The following is a 26,762-nucleotide window of genomic DNA, read 5'->3' as shown; positions in this document are numbered from 1 at the left end:
CATACATTTAGCAACCACAGTTGGATATGCTCTGTGATTGAAATACTGTTAGCATAACCTTTTTGGCTAAATGTATTCCACATTTTTGTCATTCCTCAGCTGAAATTGTGTTATCGCAGGGTTATTTCCTACATTTCTTATGCATATAATATGCGTCCATGTTTGAGAAACATAAGGCCAGTTTCTGCAGGCATATGGAACTATGTTTTTACCTTTCAAATCAGTATGTCCCTGAACAAGCCACATTTGTTGATTTTTTTTTAATTTATTTTTTGCCCAATATCCTTTTTTTTTTCTTTTTCATTATGACTATGGTAACAAATTGTTTGCTCAGATGGTTTTTTTAATACTTACTTCGAAATCAGTTGATTTCTGCAGATTCAAGTTTATCCTTTCTTTCAAATTTTACCAAAGTTTTACCAGTGTGAGGCACACACTTGAACATTCCATTGGCATTGCATCGTGATTAGGTGATGGCGTGTATCTGTGTATGTTTTGGGGGCATGAATGGGAGATGGGGAGATCATTGGATCTTTGGAACTATGCACCCGTTTCCAAACACTTAGGACAAAAGTTACCTCCTCAAAATGGATCAGTGAAGATAGAATTCCCCCCCCCCCTTCGGTATTCCACATTGTTTGCTGATGGTTTAGCACTAACGTGAGAGTAGACATTCAGTCGGCCAAAATGTGCGCTACGACCGCCTTTGCACACGGAGGCAACCGGGTGCTTCAAAAAAATGTTTGCCCCGCTCTCAAGAGTGTGACAGTCTAGATTGTCTCCACTGTGATTAAATCTCGTTCCCCGGGAGTGTTCGGTTTCCCCCCAATGACGGTCCGCCATCGGAGTCAGAAGTCGTACATGGCGAGCACCGCTCATGGATGGTGATAGTTGGCACAAAGCCAGCCAACTTCATTTACCGTTGCTCCGTTGTGGCCATTTAGAAAATTGGCAGGTTTCTTCTTCTTCTTTTTTTTTTTTGCCCCCCACTCCCCCGGGGGCGCTTGATGCCCCCGTAATGGGGAGTAGGATGTCTTCTAACCTACAAATTAACCATTCCGAGTCTCACTGACATTAGTAAAATGTTGAATCTTGGCACCTGTATTCAGTATTGATGAATGCATGCCTGAGGAAACGGATATGTGACTCAGCTCTATGAGTAGGAGGACCTGTTATTTCAAATGCTGTTTTTTTTTCATTATGTTGGTTTTTTTTTTTTTTTTTCACATTTGGAATGAAATAGCACTATTATGTATAGAGTAACAGGCATTAAGGTGTGGTAATCAAAAGAAGGATTCAGTCTCACGAATGAATAAGAATTGAGGAGGAACTTTGAGAGAAAAAGAGAGAGAGAGAATGAGAAAGAAGAAAGGTTGATCACATGATGAAGAGTTCTTCTCAACAAGTCTTGACTTGCTTTGAGCATGCTAGGTTGTTGACAAGCTGCACAGATTTTAGACTTCTTGGAATGATCGGGACAAGTAAGCAAAAAAATATATATATATATAAAAGGAAGAAAAATGTGCTTTAAGAAGAAAAAAAAAGTGCTTCAACAAGTGGGGACCTTGTGAAAGGCAAAAACAAATAGTATTTAAGGCAGGCGAATACCTATATGGCTTCGAAGGGTAGTTTTCATCCTCAGTATTCTGAGAAATTGCCTGTTTTTATCATGGTATGTGGAGACAACAGTGACATCTCTTTTTTTCTTTCTCTTCATCCATCTCTCTCTTTTTTCCCTTATTTCACACAGTTCTTGTGTTTGCCAAGTTTTTTTTTTTCTTGTTGAAGAAATGTCACTCATGAGAATAATGAACGGCTCTTTATATCATCTGATTATCCTGGAAAGAAACTCCTATACAGTCCTCTAATTTCCAGTCAGGGTAGAATCTAATTTTGGATGCAAACACTTATTAGTCCAATTTTAGGGACCAACTGAGGTTAGCTGTCACTTATGGATGATTTATAGCATCATTGGGGTCTGCCTTTTCTGAGAAAGATTGTCAAATTGCCGAAGCGCTCGTGACTAATGTGTGAGTTTAATGGAATATACGCCTCTCTTTCAGAAATGTAGGGATTCTGGCAGAGTTGCTCTACCTGATCTAATTAACCCAGTAGTGACATTTACATTGTGGTTAAATTTCCAGTTTGGCTCAAGAATCTTGTCCTGATAGCCTCGCCTCCACACTGTAATTAAAAAAGATGTTGAAAATAGATGCTGGGAGAGATAATCTTCCAATTTCACCAGAATTGCCCTTTGCCATTTTTATCAAAAAGTTTGATTGCGGCACTTCCTTGTGGGGATTTGTTTTGAAAATTTTGCATTAAGTTTTAAGTGATCTTTGCCCATCTTCGTCGAGATGAGAAATTGCAATGTTTGAGCGCTACATTCCTGTACCTCGGTAAAAATTTCCCAAAATAAAATGCATTTTTCACCTCATTGCACATACGTAATAAGCTCTGCTGTATCCTGCTTACAAACGTTGTAATGGTGTAATGATATGTCAGGTGGTAAGGGGCACATTATGTGTACAGACTGTGGGGAGAAGCCTAAACATTGACTATCTGAAGTCACTTGACAACAATTGTGACCTTTTTGCGAGGAGGGTGTCTTCTTGCGATACCCCACAAACCCACATTCATGCAAACTTGGAAATAAAACTTATCCTTCCATTCTTCATTTGTTAATGAATGATGTGTTGGGAGCCTCTGGGCATGGTTGCCTAGCAACTTTAACCGAGATGTCACAAGTTCATTCACCAGCAGTGTTTTGTAACATGTGAAAATGATTCCCTAATTTTTTTCTTCCAGAAATGATTATTAGAGCACCATAAGAGGAGAATATGATCCTGTTCATGCATTGCTAAAAGATGGAGTTGTCTATGAGCTCTTTATGCCACTAGTGCTGATGAGCTATGCATGTGTAGCCTTGTACATGATCAGTATTGCCTTCATACACCAAATCTTTGTATTACCCTATCCATCAACCTATATCCACAGGAAGTTTACCCATTTCATTACCCATTTTTTTTTTTTTTATCACACATGCATCTCTGCATTTTTTGCTATCTCCACACGCCACCCATGCCACTAGCTTTCGCAACCCTGCGAATCTAGGGGTATGTTGCAATGACCAGCAGCTAAAACATTAGGGAGATTGAAATGACCATCCTTCTCATGAGGGTCTCAGCTTCTTCTTTTTTTCCAGCCACTAGCTTGCTAGGGTAGCAATAAAGAAAAAAAAAGAAGAAAAAATAAAAACCTGATACCATCATTTCCCTGTCTTCTGTTCAAGCCAAGGTGGTATCATGCTCCTATGTCACAGATTTATCCCTTCATCCCACTGCTCTCGGTCTAAATATTCAGATAGATATGCTCTCTGCATAATCTGCATCTAGACATGTGAATTGTGATGTTGAAATGGATAAAACGTTTGATGGCTGCTTTTGCTTGCCTCCTGAGCTGATGAAGCTTTCGGGGGATGAGTACGTCATGTGACGTATTTGCGTGGATTTAGCTAAGCTGTGGATCAGGAGTGAGCTCTTACTTTAATCCTAATCCTATTGAAGTGTGGCGATGCCCAGGGAACTTAAGTCAGCAAAAGTTATAGCAAGCACAGTTGCCGTATTTTCATGAATATTATTCAAAATAATCAATGCTTGGACAAAAAAAAAAAACTGCAGTCTCATCTAAATCTTGATATTTTATTGAACTTCTTGAAGCAGAAATGAGTTCAAGATTTAAGGTAGAATGGAAATATTAATTAACTTTAAAGTCATTTGTCCCCACAGCATAGATCCAGTGTTTGCAGCCTCAATTTATTTGTAAACTTGAAATCTCTCACCAAGCACAATGTTAAGTAAATGTTTGTGTCCATATAATAAGCAAACTATGTGGCACCACCAAATAAGAACACTACTTCTTATATCAATAATTTCTATTAAAAGAAAGATTTAGAAAAGCATAACATTTATTCTTCTTTCTCCATTTCAGAATGCTGTCAGTGTGTATTGGTGTGTGTTTGTATGTGTGTGTTGTGTGTATGCATGTATCGGTGTCTGTTTGTGTGTGGCTTTCATCTAAAGTTTATGATACAAGTAAGTAATTTGATACTGAAAGGTAGTATGCGATGTAAAGAAGTGCATTTTTATTAGGTAGTGTGAAACCATTTAAATGCAACTCATCTGTCATATTGTGTGCCATTTTGTGAAATTGCCGATACTCCCTATTGAAAAGATGTGCAGGTAGTTTGCATTGAGGGACAAATGTGCTCAAGAGAAACTATGGAGGATGAATGGATTAAGACTAGCTGAAGTGTCCATTGCTCTGGATCGAACATAAAAATCAAATGGTTTTGTTGTAGTTCTTGAAGACAGATCTTGTAGGATGGTGCAGTATGCCATTTGGATGTGAATTTCTCTGATCTTGACATTTTCTGGAGGTCCATCTCTCATCAAGGGAATGACAGTAGGAATTTTTAGAGTACAGACTTTTTGGAAGGCAAGTTGGAATGGAGACAAGAAAGGGAATTGCATCTTTGCCAAGTTGTCGAAATGTCGGACACAGATTGACGTAGTCACTTTTGCTGGATCAAGGCTGGAGAAAGTATATTACACAAGTGCAGAAACTGGAATCACAATCAAACACAAATGCCCCTCCTTTTTTTTCATGGTAGATTGGGGGGGGGGGGGGGGGAGGAATAATGTAGGAAGGGGAGTGGGAAGAGATGGTCGGAAGGTAAAGGCCAAGCTAGAGCTTCGTGCCCTCAGGTATTCCAGTTCCCATTAATCGTGTGATGCGGAGTTCAAAAAAAAAAGCAAAAGTGAATCAAATGTTCAAATTTGCTGTTAACATTAGCAGGAAATTATCAGGCTATTAGGTTTCCCTCCCCTCCTCTCCATCCCCCCCCCCCATTAACCCTATTGATTGAATAATTAGGGGATACCATGTTTTATCGCTTCATCACCTTGGAGTAATGAACAGAGATTGGTGAAAAAGGAACTTCTCAGTCACGATTACGGAACTTAGTACCCTGAATAGCATTGGAGAGTTGGGATAAATGGAAAAAAAAGAGAAAAATTGCTACTCACTGATTTATAATGTAGGCTGTGTGAAAATGAGAGAACAAAATTAAAGGAGGGGCCATATGGGCCAGGGGTGCCATAGCCAGCATATGGTAGAACTGTTAGTACTAGACTTTTTTAAAAAAGAAGATTGGTAGTAATCATCAGAGATCATTACTTTTTTTAATGGGACAAGAGGCACTGGCCTAAAAGAGGATGGAGTAAATATCAATACATCGACTGTAGCCTCGCAAATTGCTATTTATGATAGGGTCATTTAGCTGATAGTGTGGTTATTCAAATATCCTTAGCTAGTTTGATTTTGAAATGGGTTTTTTGTCTCCAGAAATAGTACTAACATGTAGTTATACTTTCTATCAAATGAAGGTGTGTGCAAAGCACTATCTCTCAAATCCATTATGTGTTCAAGTAGTTTTCACTTCCAAACTTTTGCACTTGAAACAATGACAAGTAATCCTTCTGCACATCTTCACTTTTCAAGGATTTTGATTTATTCAGTTTTTCCTTGTTTGAATTAGTTTTTGACCAAATCATGATAAAACAACATTGCGGTTATCTCTTGTAAAAGCAGGGTTCTGCCTTGCAACCAGGCTTCTCTGGATGTTCCATGTCTCGATTCCACGACATCAGCTGATACAAGCGAAGACACACGGCCATATGATGCATATATTGGTTACTCATACCCCCTGGGGACCTGTCCAGGGCTGATATACATGATGACATTCAATGTCGACATAGGTGACACATCATCCGCAAATGGTTAATAAACCCACCTCCTCCCAGCACCCTACACCACCTCACCCCACCCCACCCCACCCCACCAGTCCTACAATAGGTCTGTCTCTGTACATGTGGTGCGCTCCCCTCAACAAGTCGATCAGTCCCTGGGGGCGGTTAGGTTACACCTTCAGGGCAGTGACATTCACATGTGTTCTCAGTCCCGCTGTGCACACATCTCATTTAAATGTCTTGGATAGCCATGCATCTGTATGTCTTGCTTCATGCATGTTTGTGTGTGTGTGTCTGTATACACAAAAACACACACATGTAACACTTACATGTGTACACGCACATGACGTGTCTGTGTGTGTATTGATGATATAACCTTTAAGAGAAAGAGTCTGAATCAGGAAATATGAGGAACTGATAATGACTTGCTGCATGAACCCTCAACTATAAGGAATTGCATGATTTTTTTTTTTTTTTTTTTTTTTTTTGTCTGTTGTTTTCTTACTCAACTTGCATCCTGTATCTGGATTGCTATGCTTATGGCTAATGTGTACCTCGCACATTGCTCACCAAGCCAACGGCACATGCATGTTACACAAACAAAACAAAACTCATAGACTAACTGGTGTGTGGTAACATCACATTTTGTTGTTATTATTGTTGTTGCACTGTAAATGGATAGAGTACTACAGAGTTATCTTTACTGTCCCATTATAATGAAATGAAGGACCATGCAGACCACTCATCAAACATACATTTGTAACAACATCAACAACATCAACATGTCATTATATAGCTGAACAAATGAAGCATAAACAATTATAAAGATGTATATATCCGTGAATGTAGATAACAAGTTTAGGACCTGAAATTTCACTTCATTGTAACAGAATTTTGTTGTAACTGTGGTGTTTCAACGGAAGCCCACTGTATTTTTTTTTTCTAGTGAGAATGGACTGAGTGATAAAGTTGCTAAATGTGAAAAGGGCAGGAGAAAAGATGAGAAAATAAAGGGAGAGGTTGGAGAACAAGAGAGAGAGGAATAGAAAGGGGATGGGGAGGGTAGAGAGAAAAAAAAACTAAAGAGATTGATGTATATACCTGGTGAAGGTCAATATCCTAATTAGTGATTACCATCTTGGCCATACTGAGAAGGAAGGGGGGATAACCAGACCATTACATGTGATGATTAACTAGCCATACCAGGGCAAGCTAGATAGATGGATAGATACAACGAGAGATACCTACACACCGACAGAAAGAGAGAGTGAATGAGAGGAGAAGAAAGAGAAGCGGTGGGGAAGAAAAAGGTCGATGTGTCCTATACAGAATGATTGGGCATTCCACCTGGACTGGACGTGCAGTAAAGGAGAGTGAGAACGGAGGGAGCACTGACCTAGCGAATCACAGCCCGACTTAAGTGACCTTTCAGACCCTCTCCACGAACGAGACCGTACGAGACCGCGGCACTCGATACGCGGGACGGAATTATGGATGGTGGCAGGGTTGCGAACCGAAGTGTTGACATTTAAACACAATCCGAAAAAGGTGCGAGGAACGATCAGGATCAATCTCGGTGCGACTGAATATCGCTCTATTTAAGGCAGCCACCCACGTGGGCGTGTAAATGGACCATATTTGTCTATCTCCAAGAGGTGATACTTTGGTGCCCAAGAGACAGTGTATCTTCCGCCGCTGCTGAATTGTATATTTCGGTATATTTTTGTGTATTTCGCTCGTTCCTGTGTCAAGAAGCAGCAGCAAAAAGCGACGCACTTGTCATGGTTTTACGAAAGTTCTAATGCAGCATATTGTGTGTGTGTATGTGTGTGCGTGTGTGTGTGTGTGTGTAGCAGTAGCAAACCAGCAGGCATTTGGGATTTGATTTGAAGAAGGATAGTCATAAATTGTATGAAAGATATTGGTGGTATTAAATATAATTTAGGATAGATGAAGATTTGTTTCTGTTGGAAGGGGAAGGGCTGATTGGGTTTTTATGAATGATTTCATTCTAGATTTGTATGATGTATTTTTTGTTTGTTTTTTGTATGCTCTTGTAAGTGAGTATATGAGTTAAATGATTCAATATATTCAAGGGATATATGTTTAGCATATATGTCAGTCAATATTTTCTCATGAAGAAATTATCAGTGGGATTGATTCATAATTGAGTTGTTCATGTTGAAGAGAGATTATTTGCAGTATAAATTGAAAAATTGATTTGTTTGTGTTTTGAATTGTATTTGTATTGTTTTTATTCATGTCTCACCCAGAATGGGTTGATTTATGAATGATTTGAATGAAATCAATAAATATCAAGGGAAAAAAGACGATATTCCCTACCTTGACATGGTGTTCTTAGTCTTGCTCTGGTATTTGAAACATATGACCTTTTGCTTTAGACAAGCTGCGTTTCCCTTTTTCATTTCATTGCTAAGCTGTTCAGACTCACTGACTCTGAACAATTCCACCCGTCATAGATCATTTTTCATGTTTCCCATATCAGTTTCTTTTCTTACATGTCAGAGAGATGGCAAAAGTCACCTCAGAATAATCGAACTCCTCATTTTCTGGTGGAAGAGAAGCACACACAAGTTCATCATCTATGCGATTTCTCTACAGTTATATATAGCAACAGAATCTCTAAGGAAAAGGAAATGCTGACTAAAAGATATGACTCATCTCCCCTTTTCATAGAGAAAGCTGCAAATGCATTTTGCCATGAAAAAAAGAAGAAGATATGATAGAGGGAGAGAAAAGGTTAGACAGCAGGGTGAAGGGAAACAGTTTCAAATTTGCAATTGTCTTTTCTTTTTAATCATAATTCAACAACTTGTGTCCAAATTTCAAAGTTCTAAGACAAACTTACCAATGACAAAGAAACTGTCTTTTTCTCAAGTATTTTCTTTTTCATACTTGTCATGTCATTTCACTTGATTGGGAAAAGTGCTAGAGGGCATTTGTAAATTTTTACAATTAAGAAACTTAAGTCAAGTATTCAAAGAGAAGCTATGCCATAATTTATAATGCTTGTTGCCCCATCATAGATATTGATAGACTATTGATAGAATATTGATAGTAACTGACAAGCAGAAAATGGCAAAATAGCTATATCTGACTTGTGTTACACTTGTATCTCTCCCACCTCCTCACCCCCCCCCCCCCATGCAACATATGACTACTCTCTTTTCACCCAAACTTGATTTTTTTTTTGCCTTCTCTTATGAATGTTTGACTGCAGTTTGCAATGATGTCAACAGTGTAGCTAGAAGGTCATGGAATTTTGAACAATTTCTCTATTAGTTTTAGTTGTTGTAGTTTTTGTAACTAATATTGAAGGCATAATTCATTTTTTGCAGATGAAACAAAAACCCAGCATTTGTGTTTTGAAATGGTTCTAAGATGTGAGTTAGGGATAGAAACAACCACTGTAAAACTTTGAATCCATATAATCGATGTTAAGTATATTGAAATATACAAAATGTGTACAATAGTTATAATAAAAATGTTTCCCGACTCAACCGTCCACAGTTATGGTTTAATGAGAAAAATACTGATATCTCCTTATATTTTAGGCTTTATTGAGGAAAATTTGTATGTTAGGGTGTTTTGTGATACACCAGACCTACACATATATGCATCAAATAGATATCTTGAACATTTTTTAAATATTTGCTCCCAAAGGTAAACAGGACCTTTAAACAAAAGTAAAACAGACTCCATACCACTTGTTTCCTTGGAGGCAGAATAATTGACCCCCCCCTAAAAAAAAAAAAAAACAACAACAACAACAAACAAACAAAGCAAAACAAAATCAGAATGTGGATATACCTTGACTTTCATAGGCATCTGTGATAGCTTGGTCAAACAGCAAACATCCCATGTGTAGTCAGATAGAGTATGAGACTCACCAGTGATATGGTCAGAGGAAGCACGGCGATGTGGCCCTTTTGCCCGATTAGCAATACTATTTTAAGACTGAAGCTCACAGGTGGGGTTGTATAGGATCAGGTCGAGAGCTTAACAAGATTTAAATTTGATTTTTGTATGGACTGGGGGCTAAAAAATGAATAAATGAAAAAAAGGCAAGAAATATATTTTAAAAAACCCTCCTCTCCCTCCTCCATAAAGGGCAACATGTTCGTATAAAAGTAATTACATGTAGGCTTGTCAGTTTTTCTTCTATTCCCCCCCCCCCCCCCCAGAACAGAGAAACTTCATTGATGAGGTCTGTATGTCCGTCGGTGCCGGGAACTATGGGCAATTAATTATGGATTATGTCTTGTCCGTACACGCTAGTACAGATGGGCCCTCTATCAGCCTGATGAGATTGGAGCCAACATAATGCATCAACCAACCTATTCCCATTCATCCCGCCCCCACCATGGGGAAAGAATCTGGATAATTCTACGCAAATTCTCATTTGGATTTTCCCGTGTGCAGGGCAGAAATTAACCACATTGTCATGGACTCATTGATTATCGTGCATGGCGTTTTTCATCTCCAGATACATTGATCTTACGCTGCTTCGTAAAGGATGCATTATTACCTCATGACGTTAATCAGTTGCGCTGGGTTGATATTACAAGAATAGCTTTCCTTGTCATTTTCCAGGGCAGATCTTGCTGAAGACAAAATGATTATCACAAACTAATCTGCCTCGTCTTTTTCTTCAGTGTGCAAATTACTGTTTTGATGTCTCTATGAACTTCCTGAAAAAAAAACAAATCTTTGAAATTACCAGCTGCTCACATTTCAGAGTGTCGATAAAGGGAGAGCAAAAAAGACAGAACCTATTCATAGATCGATTAGAAAACTATAGATGGAGTATTTTGACCGCAAGAAAAAGCATTTGTGGATATATTGTAAAGAGATACATGAATATAGTTTGTTTTTTTCCTCAGGATACTCAGATCTAAGTAACTTTCTCCAGTCCTAAAAAAGAGGGAATTCTCTTGACATCAATATGGAAGATTTTGTCGATTTAAGTCTTGGAAGTTGAAATTGTTATTACTTTAAGTTGCATTCCTGAAGTTGCCTTCAATATTGCATATTTAGAAATGCATCCAGCTGGAAACATTTTTATCTATTCAGCACATAGGTGAAGATTGCTAGTAAGAAACTCAGTCATTTTCTGTAATCATAATTATATGTTGTTCATCAAGAGATATTTCAGATTGATGAAAAAAAAATTGCAGAAATATTTACATCACGCCATTTAGCATGAAGGACAGTGCATTATAAAATAACACCGCAATATCCTTTGCATCTTACTAAATTTTACACCCATCAACTAGCATTTCAATGGAGAGGCAAATTGAATGAAATGAAAGGGGGAGAGAGAGCAAGAAATGAAACATAGAGAAAGTTAAGGGATGGCTTAAACTGGATCCATGCAATGAGCACAAGACCAGAGGGAAAATCCCTCTCAATTTGACTAAAGGCATTTCTATGGATGTTGCACTGCTTTTAATCAGCTCTTCAGCCCCTGTTGCACACTTCAGATTTATGGGGGGAGAAGAGATTCTTGACCCACACCAGTTCCCCCTGAATGAGCACGTAATTGCTGCGCACCCGTGCAAGTTTCCAACTCTGGTATTCCGCCGTCAGTGTGGTGGCCCCGACATGCAAACTTGTCCCGCTCTCACAACCTCACCCAACCTTCCATTCCAAGCTAATTGCACAATTTTGAAATGATTGGCATCGGGCATATCACTTTTAGTCCTTCCACAGAAAAAAAAAAATGAGCCGTGCTGAAATCAAATGTCACTGTACTCTCATAAACTTAGTTAGTACAGTTCGGACCAGTTTGAAATAGTTTTTTGGTTTTTACCCCCTTCCATCCCCTGCGGCATACGTGCCAGCACTCGTAAATGTTATTGCCCTGAAAACAATCTTAATGATCAGCACAGACCTGCAATTGTGTGTCAGTAGCAGTGGCTTCAGAGAAGACTTTTGATTAATGGCTGAAGCACCCATCTTCATTCTTGCTGATAAATGCTGCCCAAATTAGGAGCTCTGATTAAGCTGCACACATTGTGCTCTAGCATCGAGTTCAGGAGGACCGGGTACAGGTAGAGAGAGAAAACTAGGAGGAGAGAAATACATGCAAAGACAAAGGTAGAAAGAGAGAGAGAGAGAGAGAATTATAAAGAGAAATATAGAGAGACAGTAGGAATGAGAAAGAGAGAGCTAGGAAGAGAAACATAGACAGTATTAGAAAGAGAGGGAGAAAGAAAACTATGAGAAAGACATATCTAGAGACATTAGTATAGAGAGAGGAATATAAAGAGAGGAATATTAAGAGAGAAACTAGGAAGAGAGGTATATTGAGACAGTGATGGTTAAAGAGAAAACTGGGAGAAGAATACATAGAGATGGGGAGAGTTGTTCAGGGTATGTACAGTTCTGGTTGAGGTGAGGACTTAAGCTTTTAACGTTTTGCGAGATATTCAGAAACCACTCTTTGAGATGTCAAAGAGCATGCAATTCTGAGGGGTATCAAAAGTTTATTTGATGAAAATCGGTTTTGAAATGGCTGAGATATCCAAAAACAAGGTGAAACAAAGAGATCCTAATAAAAGGCGTGGCCTGTCACCTTTTATTATTATCACTTTTTTGGATACTGCAGCCATTTGAAAACCAATTTTCATCAAATAAACGTTGAATCCTTCTTGAAATTACATGCTCTGTAATATTTCATAAGAGGTTTCTCATTATTTCAGGTAGGAATGTTCAAAACGTGAATCCCCAACTCAACCAGTACTGTACAGTCCCTTTAAGAAAGAGAAGAACAGACAGAGAGATTGTGAGAGAGAGAGAGAGAGAGAGAGGAGAGAAAAAGAGCACTGTGTACGCAAGAATTGACATTTGGTAATTATTGATGACTGTTAATGCAATTGTCACATTGCCTAATGAAGGAGTCCAGTGAATCCAGGGTGGGGGGCTCGTGACCCGAGGTGTGCAGGGGTCCGGTCTGTCTTCCAATCCGCTCGGGAGCGTGATAGATGGCGGGAGAAATTCGGAGGGAACGGCAATTAGTCGTTCGGCAATTCTTGGCACCTTTGCATGCAGCCGCGACGACAGTGAGGTTTCAATATTTAGGACTCTTAATAGAGCACGACGTCAGCTGTGATGCGGGGAGTGGGGCGATTTGTCAAACATCTGGAGCAGCCGGCGGTGGTATTCACAGAATATTTCAGAGCTCATTCAAAGTGAAATCTTAGACTGTAGATTGTAATAGGTGCCATGAGACAGAGATTTAAGAGAGGCTGGCAAGCAGATGAGGATGAAAATATGAGACAGTATGTCTGTGAATATATCTTTTCATTTATATTACCCTCTCTCCATAGGTGTATATATATATATACATATATGGGAAGCATATAACTATTTTCATAGTAAGAGAAAATGAAATGCAGAGATATGTGTGAAAGGAGAGGTTATGGAGGTAAAATAGATGAGAATTATTCTCTAATAGTTTTGTAAAAGAATATCTGAATCTATACAGAAGTGGACCCATCCCTTTAAACAGCACACTCTGAGCAGTCCTATAGTTGAATGCCCTGGTGCTACTTTCACATCTTACCTAGATAGCTATATTTCCCTCTATTGAATTTTTTAAAGGTTTACTTTCAAATTTCTCCAAGTAAAACTATCACTCCCTTCTACCAGCACCGGCAATGAATCATGTTGATGACAGTATGATCTTTCTTTTTTTTTTTTAGTCTTCAAACAGTTGAAAGTGATGTGACATCTATAGATACTATTGCAAAATCTATAATGTACACATGCATTTTAATTTTGCAAGAGCCAAGATTTGCAAAATTAAAAAGCACGCAAAAGTTCTTGTCTTCACTAAAATGCATTAGATGCCAATTCACGAAAATTTTCATGCTGCAAAAAAGCTGTTGGCTCCATTCACAAAAATGTCATGCCATCCATTTTTCTTGCTGTACAGTATATACAAATTCAGGCTCTTCTCCCTTCTTTCGCATAACACAGTGAGCCTTGCTAAAGTCTAATTTGAAAGTATTAACTGCAAGAGGCCGGGAACAAATGCCCTGGGAGTGATTAAGTTTCAATTTCTGACAGTCTCACATGGTTTTCGTCACGGTTCCTTCCAGGATACCTGCTCAAGTCTCTCACATCAGTGGGCTTCTACTTCTTCCATGTGTGTGATGCATACACACATACCTAATTAGCAATCTCAGGAAAGGAGTATTTTATTGGGGAGGGGGGGGGGGGCAGGGAGAGGAGTGAGGGTTATTTGGCATTCATTTTATTGATCCAATTTGCAGTCAATGTTGGTCAGTCTAGGAGCTTGACCCTGTGGAAGGCCTCCTGTAGAAGGAGAATTTACAACGGAGCGGGTTAAATCATTAAGAGCAGAAACTCTAGGTCAGTCATGATTTATTACACCTTGGATGGTGACCTGAACACTTGATCAACTTCAGCCGAGCCATTTAGGTTGTGGGGGGGGGGGGGGGGGATCAATATCCCCAATCCCTAACCACACGCCCCAATTCAAACTGTAAGGTTTACATCATCAGGAACATGTCTGATGAGGTTTGTGCAACATTAGTTGGATTGATCACACCCTTATCAATTAGCATTAGGAGACTCTGATCCCATATCTTTATGAAATCAGAATCCAGTCTAATTCACTCTTGCTTTGATTAGATTTGATTTATTTTTCCATTATAATCATAAATGTTATACAAACAATGAAACAACACTGCAAAACATTAACCACAATATCTAAATTCCTTGTACCACTTTCGTAATTGCTTTATTCATAATGCTGTCATCCTGGGGCTAATTCTCTCTGTGGGCTTTGACCCTTGATGTATGCATTTATTGATCTAAGGTTTTTTTTTTCTCCCTATTTTCTGTTCCCTCTTTTTTCACGCTTCCATTTTCTTCTTTTTTGCTATTCCCCCTTTCCCCAATTTCCTGCACTCGTTGTAATTGTGAGCTTTTCATCCCCTTTTTCCCCCTTCCCTCTGAGGTACCCACATAATATAAGCATAGTCTTTTAAGAGTGGGTACCTCCATTTTTTTTCACATAGTGTGTAAATACTGATCATATAGACATTAACATGTTTTTATCCCTGGCTGGTTATGTATAAATTTTCAACGACACGCATGTCAAATTTCACATATTTCTTTGTACTTTCTGTTGAAAAAGAAAAGAAAAATAAAGTTTGAATTGAATTGAATTTAAACAATACATATTAGTTCTTCTTGAAGTATACAGTAAATGTTCATGGCGGGAAACCAAGAGAAGCATAGCTTGTAATGTATAGGATACCAAGAAGTGATGTAATGACCAGATATACAGGAAAACAGGAAATATATTACACGTCATAATAATCACTCATAAGAAGGGGTTAGTTGTTTTTGCCCAATTACTGTGAAAAAATGCTTATTCCTTGCAGTAGATTGTATGAAAAAATGTTAATACCTGAAATCAAAATATATGCTCCTTCAATCTTGTTCCTTCCTCAATAATAAAGAAAATAAAAAGAATAAAAGAGAGAAAAAAAGAATACCAGATTGTCACATTCTTGTGCAGCTTACATCAATTGAATCATGTCAAACTGGTGAAGGGAATACCCTGAGGAAGCACTCAGGGGGTGTAATTTTGCCCCCTTCTACCGGAGTCACAGTAACACCTGTCTCTGCGGTACTCGTACAGCTCAAATCCTTTGTCATCTCAATAGATGCAATCTCCACATTCTAAGGAAGCCTAATGACCCACTTTTGCTCTAATTCAATCAATCATAATAATATGTAATCACTGTACTCCCACTCCCAATGCTAGTGTGCTCAGCGTGCACATGTGGTGAATCTGATACTGCCGATTCTCATCTTGTGCAGATGTGTATCAACCAGCCAAAGTCGCTTTGCTTGTAATCTTGTGTGCAGTGCTCATAAGCTGCAGTATTTATCAGTGAAACAAAGCTGTGCTGATGGTACTTATTGTCAAGATAGCATTTATAACCCGTCCAAGTCCTAGGGTAAATTGCTGGAGACAGTATAATGTTTTCTATCTTAGATTGGCGACTCTGTGTTTTACTACGTATCCTATATTTGAAGGACTGAAACGGGGTAGATTCAGTAGGCTTGCATGACATGAAGACAAGATGAAATTGTAGATAAATTCCTAAGATTTAATCTAAATGTGTTGCCAGTTTAAGGGGTCGTCAACCAAGATATACAATGATATATATGGTATATATGACATTATAATATGGTATATAATTTGAAAAGATGTAAAATTATGGACAGAAACATAAGGTTATATCTTCTTAGTTGTATTGCCAATTTGAGGGGTTGTGAATATTGCAAAAACAAAAAATAAACAATGATATATATATATGGCCAAAAGGGGACTCAAATGAAAGAAGAGATTTTAATCTACCTTATGAAGTACCTGCAATAGTTGCTAATAATGCTGATTAAAAGATATGGCCAATAGTGGACTCAAATCAAAGAAAATATTTCAATCTACCTTATGACGTACCTGCAGTAGTTGCTAATAATGATGATTAGAATATACATCATCAAACCTAAAAGATCAGATTTTGTGTGACATCATGGCTAAAATGTAATTTGCTGCAGAAGTAATCATCTTGACATTGAATCGGCAACTCAGAATTATCATACATATCCTGTAATGGAGATTTGTTCGCTCCAGCAGCTAATTGGTCTGCCAGTGTGGCAGCATTCTAGTTAATCTCCACTTTCTGTAAATATTTTACATCGTCAACCAGTTGCTTCGATGTCACAGGGCCAGTTTGTCAGATGAAATGCTATGTAATATTACGCAGTCAGAGAGGTATGCCACACTAAGTCTCCAGTTTTAGGCTACACTGATTGTTGCATTCCTTTTCAAATATCCAAGTGATGGCCTCAGGTTGATTCCAGCCAGCTTTGTGTAAAAGAGATATTAATCATCATGAAAAAAAATGAGGCTTCTCTTAAATAAATATCTCAACTTATGCAGTGGTAGCGTACGCCAAAGATCCAGTCATTATTGCCGTTTCTGGGGGTATGACAATTTTTTTTTTCAACATAAATGGGCCTGTTTTGAAGAGGTACAATTTGTCACTCTGTCAGAGATGTTTTCACATTTTTAAAATGTTGTCTGAAGGCTGTGATCACACTGGCCAAAGATTGAGAAGTGTAAGGTCGCGATCGTTAAGATCTCAAAGTTTTGCCAGTGTGATCGCAAGTTTTCCACCAAACTAGGGATAGTTGAATGCTTGCAACTAAAACTTTGTGAAGTTTGTCATGTGACCAATCCACCACCTCTTTGTGGTATTGATGGATGGATTTTGGCCATCGTCTCAAATGAAAGCACCTGTGTGCATTGTTACATCACAGTCATTGACTGACAGATGGCCTACTCTTTTTTCTTCCTTCTTTCTTCCACATGTTCTAATGATCCACACTTGTTGATCCATAGATCAAGAAGTTCGACTGCCCAACATGCAGTTGTCAAAACGTTTCCTACATCATACATGTAGTTGAATACTGGATTTTTCCTTCCGTTTTTCCTCTTTTTGCCTGCAGGCCGTGTTCTTCACCTTATCTGTTATATGCCTGTTTGTGAACACCATAGCCAGTGCCTTCTGCGGCATTCAAGGGAATGTCATCAATGCCATGATTCACCTGGAATCGGCCTGTAAGGTGATCGAGACCGGCTGCCAGTGCACGCGCTCCACGGACGGCCTCAACCGCATCTACATGTACAACGAAGTGCTGGACTGCGTCAGCTTCCTCACCAACCTGCGCACGTACCTGTACATCCAGTGCGCCCTCAACGCCATCGGCGGCGCCGCCTCATTCATGGTCGTCATCCTCCTGTGGCGCAGCCGATACATGGACTTCCACTCGGGGCTGCGCTTCTACTCCTACAGCGCTGCCATCCCCAACCACCCGTGGTCGGACCCCAGCACGCCGCCGTACATGTCGCACATGAACACGAACGGTGCCGCCAACCAGACGGTTGACTGCACCTTCACCTTTGAGCAGCAGAGGTGACACAGGTTGGGTGCCGGGACGCCGTATCTGTCTTACGCCATTCCAACGTGTCTTGATATTCTCTCTCACGATCGGTACTACTACTACTACTCCTGTTTGAAGCATTTGATCAAATTTTCGACAAAATTATACAATATGAACTGCATTTTTTTCTCCCTCTCTTGTATAAATGCCAGTTTTACAATTAAATCTTGTTTGGGGTCTTTTTGTATATCCTAAAACATGATGGCTGATTAGTTAGTTTTTATATATTTTCTCTGATAGACATGACTGTATTGTAAGGGTTGATTGTATGCAAATAATTCTGTGCTTTGAAATGTACTAATTTGAAACACTCTTTTGAGTACCTGAGAGAGTGAATTAAAACTTGTGGATAATTGTTCATTTTTGTGAACATGAAGCTTTCCAGACTGTTCTCGTAATATTGTAGAGGAAGAATACATGATATCAACTTCAATTTCAGCAGCTTCGTGCAAATTCTTTTCTTCTCAAATTAGAGCTTCTGCCAAGTTTGCACCTAAAAAGTGCCATTTGAAGACCCAGATAAGAGGAATGTTAGTAAACGCTCCCTACACTTTATACCCAGCATGTGGTGTTTTCAAGAAAGTTTCAAAGTTTCTGTTTGAAATTCAAAAAACATGGTGCAAACACAATGCAGTATTTCTGGAAATAAGGAGATAAAATGATGAAAGTAGGTTTCACCTATGAAATGCAATCAGCAAAGAAAGATTTCCCAACTTAACAGTGAAGAAAAACTGCAAGTTAAGGTACAAAAACAGACTAAAAATTATATTGCCTGTATATCTATTTTCCATCATTTTCCACTTAATCTGTAACCCTGTGAGAAACGAGGTGATGGTTTGTTGTTGTTTTTGTGGTTTTTTATACCTATTAATATTTTGCAGTCTGTCATATTTGTTCATTAATATACTATTATTCTTCATTATGCAAAAATATGAATATGTGTTGTAATAGCTGCGACAGTTCAACAATATCATTGGTAAACATATATTAATCGCTGTTGATTTTGATATATTTGCTTTGGTGATAAAACAAGTTAATCCGATTTTACATTTTTATACCTTCATTCTGCTTTTCCTCCTGGGTCAGTGCAAATTATTTCCTTGTTCATGAAAAATGAAAAAGTCCCACACAACTGTATAGTGACAATCATGCAGTTGGTGTTAATTATTGTCATACTTAATACCCTTTATGTGTCCAATGCATTTTGCTTTGACTTAATTGCTATGCTATGCTAGTTTATTGGCCGTTGTTTAAGCATCCTAAAACTTGATTGTACTTTAAGGTGACTGCACTTAGCTCTAATGTTTGTGATGACCCCACACGGCAGTCATTTAGATTCAGTTGGATTTGACAAGACTGAACAGTCCCTTTTCATTGACAATATTGCCACGTCTGTGAGAAAACAGCCAATGAAGCACAACATTTGGAGATGCTGTTTGGCCAAACAAAGTACAGTAAAAGTTAACATATCTCTCCTACGCTAATAAGACGTTTCACTTATAATCCCAGATTTACAATTTCAATGATGTTCCAGTGAAATGTTTTAGTATTTGGAAGAACAACTCAGTTTCCTCTCTCAGTTCATCAAACTTCTTGTCAAGAATTGATAACTTTGATTTTCTGAGCCCAATTTTTCTTATCAAATTGTAAATGACATCCTGCATAAATCATAAATAGAGTAGTTATGTGAGGTTTTAAAATCAGCGTACAAGGGATGTGATGGTTGTTAGTAAATGTAACCTACTGCATGTGGGAACTAAGGTATCTGTATGTATTAACTTTGTGGGGAAGTAAGAGATCTTGGAGATGTAAAGAGCTATTAAACTGTCCACCAATGAGCCAGTTCATGACATGTCATGTCATAAAACCCTACATGGATGTGTATCATTATTCACTGACGTAGGAACTTGACTTTATGTGTTCTTCTCATTGCACTGCAACACACTGTGGTGGCAGCCTTCGCTAGTCTTTGAAATCTCCTACCATATCTGGCTCCCTCTATAGACGTCTCTTGGAAAGATTGACAGATGATTCTCCCGTGCAAGCAATTGTCACAATGTGACATACAGTTGTTGCCCTCAAGGCCATTTGCGTGTGCTGACATTCAAGTGTGAATTCCAAACTTCAGTATGTGACTCTGCATCAGAAACCTGTCTGAAGGTACCCAGCCTCTTTTCTTTTTCTTCTCTTCTTTTTTAGTTAAGGGTCCAGTCTTTTTTTTCCAATTATTGCCAAATTCTGAAAGAGATTGTCAGCTTTACAAAGTGAAAATTAGATTGATGTCAAACTTTTCACCACTAGATGCTCCTTAGCCACTAAAACAAGTGGCGCAGAAGCAAACCAGAGCAAATGCTGCTTTAAAATGCAGACAAACAGGATTTGGCATTAAACACATATTCAAGTGGACAGTTACTTTCTTAGTTGTGCTTGGAATAAAAGGGTATTTAAAACTCCATGGTAATCTCTAGAATAAAAGGGTATTTAAATTTCCATGGTAATCTCTAGATCAAACTTGATGAGGTCAATCACCACATTCTATTAATGGTAATGACAAATTATTATTACTGCAGGTACGTCCTGACTGTTTATCTAAACTTTATGATAGATTTTTAAGATGAATTTCATATATCTCGTGGGTGGAAAGTGGTGAAACTTGTAGCAACTTGCAACATATACGCCTGACAGTAAAAACTGATCTTTGTTGAAAACTCTGCTTTTACTTGATTATACATTTCAAAACTTTGAGTATGGGTGGAAAAAAAGTTAATTATGTCAAAGGAAAGCACTTACTATCAAAATTAGTTGAGACCTTTTAGCAAGGGACCTTTTGACGGTATTGTGATATAGGGTCACATCATGCAAGACATCTCCTGTATGGATAAATGGACCATCAGTTTAGAAGCAAAAGGGCTTAACAGCCAACAATATCTGTTTGAGATGGGGTCTGCTGCTTGTAATGTTTGATGTGTGTTTTGCCCTTTTTTCTTCTTTTTTTTTTGTAAAAAAAAAAGGTTTCTTGCATGTGAAAGTTTTTAAGACCGAGTTTTCCAAAGTTGTAGATGAACAATGTTGACATTGACTTTCACTTCCAAGTCTTGCATTAAAAAAGAAAAGAAAGTCTGCCTTGCTGACAGTTTCATTGGAGGTGCAAGAGATGAATGTTTGTATGATGCATCTCTGAAGCATCAAAAAGTCTTGAAATTCAAGATATTCTATACAAATGCTGGTGCCCCATTTGAAATTGCTCATTCATTCGATACAAAACATGCCAAAGTCACAGTTGCAACATTAGTATTCTAAGTTCCACGTCTTTCTGTCTCAGATGGGATCTGCCCCACTATCAAGATTCTCCAGAGATTAATTTTCATATGTGAAAGTTACAACTTTGCAACCATCAATATGCCAAAGTAGAATAAATGCAGCTTAAACATCCAAGTATAGAGAGGGACTGTTTTTTTGCATGTGGAAGTTCTTTGCTTGTTGTGAAAAGGAGATGTTATACAAGATTCAAAAGGCTATTAATCAACAAACACTCTACAGAATGAAAATGCCTTTGTTTTCCTTCTCAGTTGGAGATAATGTAAATCGTTATGTGTGTGAAGATTCTAGCAGGCCATGTGCTGCACAGACGTTTTCATTACCTATGGAGTGTCAACCTACACCAGGGCAAACATTAAATGCACAACATGCTTCTTCTAACTTTTCACTATGCTGTGATTGATGACAAAATAAGCAAACCCTACCCACATCTGAATCTCAGTGAGTTAGAGTCCAGTTTATGGCCAAATTCACAAATTGATTCACAAGAAATTAGATTGCATGGTGATTTTCCATCTATTTTTAAAAGATGCGACTGTAGTTAGTTGAATTGGAGTGAGGTTGCAAACAGATGTTTTAGCTGAGTCATGATTTTATGTCAAGCTGAATCTCCCCTGTCCCTTCTTTCACAAGGCTCAACATTATCACTTTCTATTGGTAGCCCTTTCAGATCACTAAAATCCTAAAATTTCAGTTTTGGGTGAGCTGAAGAACAACAACAAAAGAAAATGTAAGTCATTTAATAAACTGTTAGGATAGTAAAATAAACTATAATAATCATGTGAAATTGGGCAGTTATGATAAAGTGCTTCAAATATGATGTACTATGACTAAAGAATTAAGAGAGAAACGTTAACATGAATATATTAAGATAATTAACTAGCTGAAATGCATGCAGATATTAAGCAGGGAGTTATTTTCCCTTATTCTGGATGAAAAAAAAAACACACATAAAAATTCACACTCAAATTTTTGGTGGCCCTATGAGGCCACTAAAGCATGTCATATAAAAAAAAAAAAACGGTGGACCGAAATCTATTTCTGGTGGCCCCGGGCCACAGCTACTGTGGAGCATTACCTTATGTATCTCCTTAAATATTCACAACATACAATGTATGACATACACATACACACAATATTTTTTTTTCTCTCTCTTTCTTGGTAATGTGCAGTTTATCTTAGTGGTAACATGGCCGAATTATCATCCTAGCATTCTCTTTACTCCCATGAAAATGATGAGGTGAAAATATGTGCTATAATACATGATTGACATCTGTCATTCAATATTCTCCTCAAGAACTATGGCTATGAGATTTAAGTCTTTAAACTATTACATTTTTTCCTACTGGAACTGGAATACTCCCCCCCCCCCCCCCCCCCAACTGCCACCACTTCCCGCCCTTCCTGTACCCCGTTTTCATCGTTACAGTATTGGACTCGAATCAGAGGAAAAGCATGAAATTTTAGACTGGCAGTGTGTTGAATGTTTCAATTTTTACCATGTACAGTTCGCAGCTTATAGTATGCCTTATGTTAAGGAACAAATCGGTAATGATATATTCTTATTATTTGATATATACATATTATTGTATACATATATACATATCTATCTTTGAACATTTTTTTATGACAGTGTAGGTATGTCTACATTCCATTCTCTTGACGATGATATGCAGTGGTAATCTATACACTATATAGTTCTTTAGTTTCTGAGGATTACATTTTGCTATGGGAAGATATCAGGGAAAGAATTACAAAATGAAGATTTTGAGGGCTCAATGCCATGCAGCCGATTTGGCTTCCTCGTAAGTGATGTCTGCGGGTTTGTATCAGCTTTAATTTTAGAACAAAAGCCAGCTGTTGTCGCTGGGGATAGTACGTGAGTATTCCGTTTCAAAATGCTGATGTGGATGTCATTTTTCCCGCTGTGCATGCTAGATTGTGTATTATATATCAGCAAGCAGTGGCATGGCCTGGTCCAACGGACAATAGTGCCATGTCGTTACAGATGAGAAGACCTTAGAGGTCAATCAACTTGGTCTTGGGGATTTCTTTCAATCTCAGCACAAACCTAATGAACCATACACACCTGATGAACCAGTAGCTTCAGTTGGATACTGCGTCCTTTGAACAAGTTTCCTTACATTTACATATTTCCTAACCCTCTCCATGCCATGGACTTTGGACAGTGTACACAATGCAATGGGGTTTTACCCTGCTAATCGACACTCAAGTTACGCAAAAGGGTTAATGTCTTAATTTGCTGTGTTTTTTTAGGTTATGGTTGTATTAAAGTATTGGAAGGTGTGTGAGTTAGCAATGTATTATATTTATTGCAAGGTTTTGCTGTTCCCACTGAAGGATCTTATCCTGAATGAACATGGTTAATATCTTTTTTTAATAGTTAGCTTACAATTTAACCACATCAAAGTCCATAATAGTGTCTGAGTATAGCCATATAGCATCATGAAAAATGCACATATGTATATTTATGTTTATTATATTATACTATGTTATTATTATATTATTCACTCTATTATATTTGTGTTTTCCCCAGAGTCACATGTTAGGAATGCAAGTTAGTGAGGTAAGCTATAAGAAATAGGAAATCACAGTACAATTAGTGTGTGATGAAAGTTAAAAAAAAATAAATTCATATGAGATCAAAAATTTTGACTATATCTGGAACAAAACAAGACTCTCTGTAGTTCAACATATGGACATCCATTTTGTACCTTGTGATCTTTTATAAAGATATCAGCCACAAAGAACAAAAGATATGCTTCCCATTTATTGCCAAAAAAAAAACAAAAAAACAAAACTCTGGGTAACTAGGTTCCATAAATCCTGATGACTTGAAAGCATTGGGTTCTTAGTTGTTGGAAAGATACCTCCCCCATCCCTGCAAAATAATAAAAAAAATAATAATAATAACCCACCACCACCACCTACACCAACACCAACAAGAAGAACAATATACAAATAAAATATGCAGAAATATGTGTTGAATTTCATCCATTTGCAATGAGATTGGATTGCATTATGAAATATCAAGAAAAAAAGTCTTGAGAGCAATGATTGCAAAGTATTTCGATAATTGCGTATCAGTTGAAAAAAAAAAGTCATTAATGATAGGCCCTTTAATTAAAAAAAAAAGGCATAAATGTTGGCAGTACACACATCACATACTTTTCATGACCAGATCAGTCAAATGGAGTATTAGGAGGAAGGAAATAATTCGATCAGAATGATGGATTAGCATAGAATTTATAAATTACCTCTCCGTATACTTTCTGGGTTCTTTTCCTGCTCTTTTTTTTTTTTTTTTTTTTTTGGATAAACTAACCAAGAACACCATTTAGTAATGTTTGTCTCAAAATGTATAATCTCAGAGATAGACTAACTTTCCTATTAGTTCTCTCTCTCTCTCTCTCTCTTGAAACAAACAAACAAACAAACAAACATCAGTTTTCGAGTGCTTGCTGTGACTCATATTCACAAACTTGCACGGGTTTTCCTATTAGTTCTCTCTCTCTCTCTCTCTTGAAACAAACAAACAAACAAACAAACATCAGTTCCGAGTGCTTGCTGTGACTCATATTCACAAACTTGCATGGGTTTATTCAAAGGTAGGGACAACATGATTGTTGGCTCTTGTGTGTAAATGCACCAATATTCCCCCTAAAAATACTGAAAGGATTATGCTCACTGTACAAAATATTTTCACTTTTCTATCACAATTAAATTTCAGAAGGGATTGAGTGAATTGGGCATAGATTTCAAGTTCACATATTCAAGTCAACAGGTATGTTGTTTTATGAAGGGTCAAGCCAATGTAAAGGAAAAGGGAGGTGCAGTTACATAAAAAAAATGAATATTTCATAAGTGAATGTGAATACCACTTCATACATCATACTAAAAAGAAAAATGTTACCTGGCTGTTCAAAACCTCCCCCCCCCCAAAAAAAAAAAGGTAAATGAAATCTTTAGAGGCCTATTCCAAGATGTATACAAGTCTAGCCTCTTTTCAACAGCTGCTGCTTTATGTACTGTACTGTCTGTATTGGAGTTGATCCTTGGTTCATGAATTAATCATGTGTACATGCAAATAAGTTTACCAACTACTCAATTTTGATTGGCTCCTGAAGGGATGTTTTGCATATTTAGGTGTAGTGTAGGGCCTTACCGTTTTATTGTCAGTTTTCTCAAACTTGATAAGGCCCTGCATTAGGTCTGTAGGCTAGGTAGATAGCATGATTTGGGAATTAACAATATTTGATTGGTGATGATGATGACGATGATAATGATGGTGATGATGATGATAATTTGTGATTATGATGATGATGATGATGATGATGATAATGATGATGATGATGATGATAATGATGATGATGTTGATGATGAGGTGGTTGTGGTCTTAACTGTGAAAAGGAATTTCTCAGAGACATATGCATTTGTCTCTCCTAGTACTATTCATATGCTTGCATATATCTTATTATTTATCATTGAACTCAATTTACGGAAGCCAAATGTGTGTGCATTTCAACACTATAGTAGACGTAACACTTTTTCACTGGAGTGGTCGAATATTGATACTCCTATACTTGTACATTGGTACATTTCCTCTGAAGCTTAGAGGAATTCTGTTATTTGGCTAGGTAGATATGAAAAAGCTGTTATAGCCTGAGTGATAAAAATGGTTGAGTTTTATAGCCCAAAGGTGCTCCTGGCGATAATGCATCCCTTGAGGCAAATCCATAATGGCTCCAGATTATCGAATTAAATAAATCAATCCTGTATATGAAACATTCTCTGTAATAGCTCTCAATGACATGCATTTTTCTCCCCATTTTTTACGCTATATTCATTCCTTCTCTCTATCTTTTTTTTTTTTGCACTTATTTTGACCTTCTTTCCTTTCCTGTTCATTCTTATTCATGTACTCTATATATTAGTCTCTTTCCTTCTCATTCTTCGGGGATGGATCCAGGAAATCCATGAAGAGGGGGCACAAAAAAATATCTATATTGCCACTTCAAGGTTTAATCAGCTGTCAAGGAAAAAAAAAAAGCTCCCCTGCAAATTAAAGGGGGACGCCCTCCCCAACCCCACCCCCCCACCCCGATCCTGATCCGCCACTGTTCTTTTTACTCTTCCTTTTCTTCATCTCATTTGTACACAAAATCTCCAGATCTTATCAAATCTTGCTGATCGTGTCATTGTCATCTTCCTAGTCATCATCTTGATCACTATTCCTTCTCTGTATTTTATCATTTTTTTATTTCCTCTTCATCATTATTTTCTTTTTGTTCTTGTATTAGCCTTTTTTCCTTGCCTTTTTCAACTTACCGATATTGTCATTCGGCTGCTAAGTTGTTACCATCTTCATTATCTTTATTGTCTCGTCCACTTTGAAATTTACTCCTATTTCTGCTCCATTATTAAAGTCTTACTCTCACTCTTATTTTTTTTTTTTTTTGATGCGTCAAATAGAACTAGATAAAAACACTCCAAACAACAGCAAAAGAAGATGTATGATGCGTGGGATGAAAAAATGGC

At 37.8% G+C, this 26,762-nt stretch overlaps 1 protein-coding gene across 1 annotated transcript in view; it reads left to right on the top strand.

Annotated features, from left to right (window-relative positions):
• Nucleotides 1–18,263, top strand: part of LOC140239172 (sarcospan-like) — a 131,132-nt gene extending 112,869 nt beyond the window's left edge. Inside the window, exon 3 of the mRNA XM_072319057.1 lies at nt 17,391–18,263. Coding sequence (XP_072175158.1) covers nt 17,391–17,861 — 471 coding nt within the window. The 3' untranslated portion in view covers nt 17,862–18,263. The remainder of the gene's footprint in view (nt 1–17,390) is intronic.
• Nucleotides 18,264–26,762: the final 8,499 nt, after the last annotated feature.

This window comes from Diadema setosum, chromosome 2 (genome assembly GCF_964275005.1).
Source record: "Diadema setosum chromosome 2, eeDiaSeto1, whole genome shotgun sequence".
Taxonomy (NCBI): Eukaryota; Metazoa; Echinodermata; class Echinoidea; order Diadematoida; family Diadematidae; genus Diadema; species Diadema setosum.
This window is presented reverse-complemented; position numbering and strand designations above follow the sequence as displayed.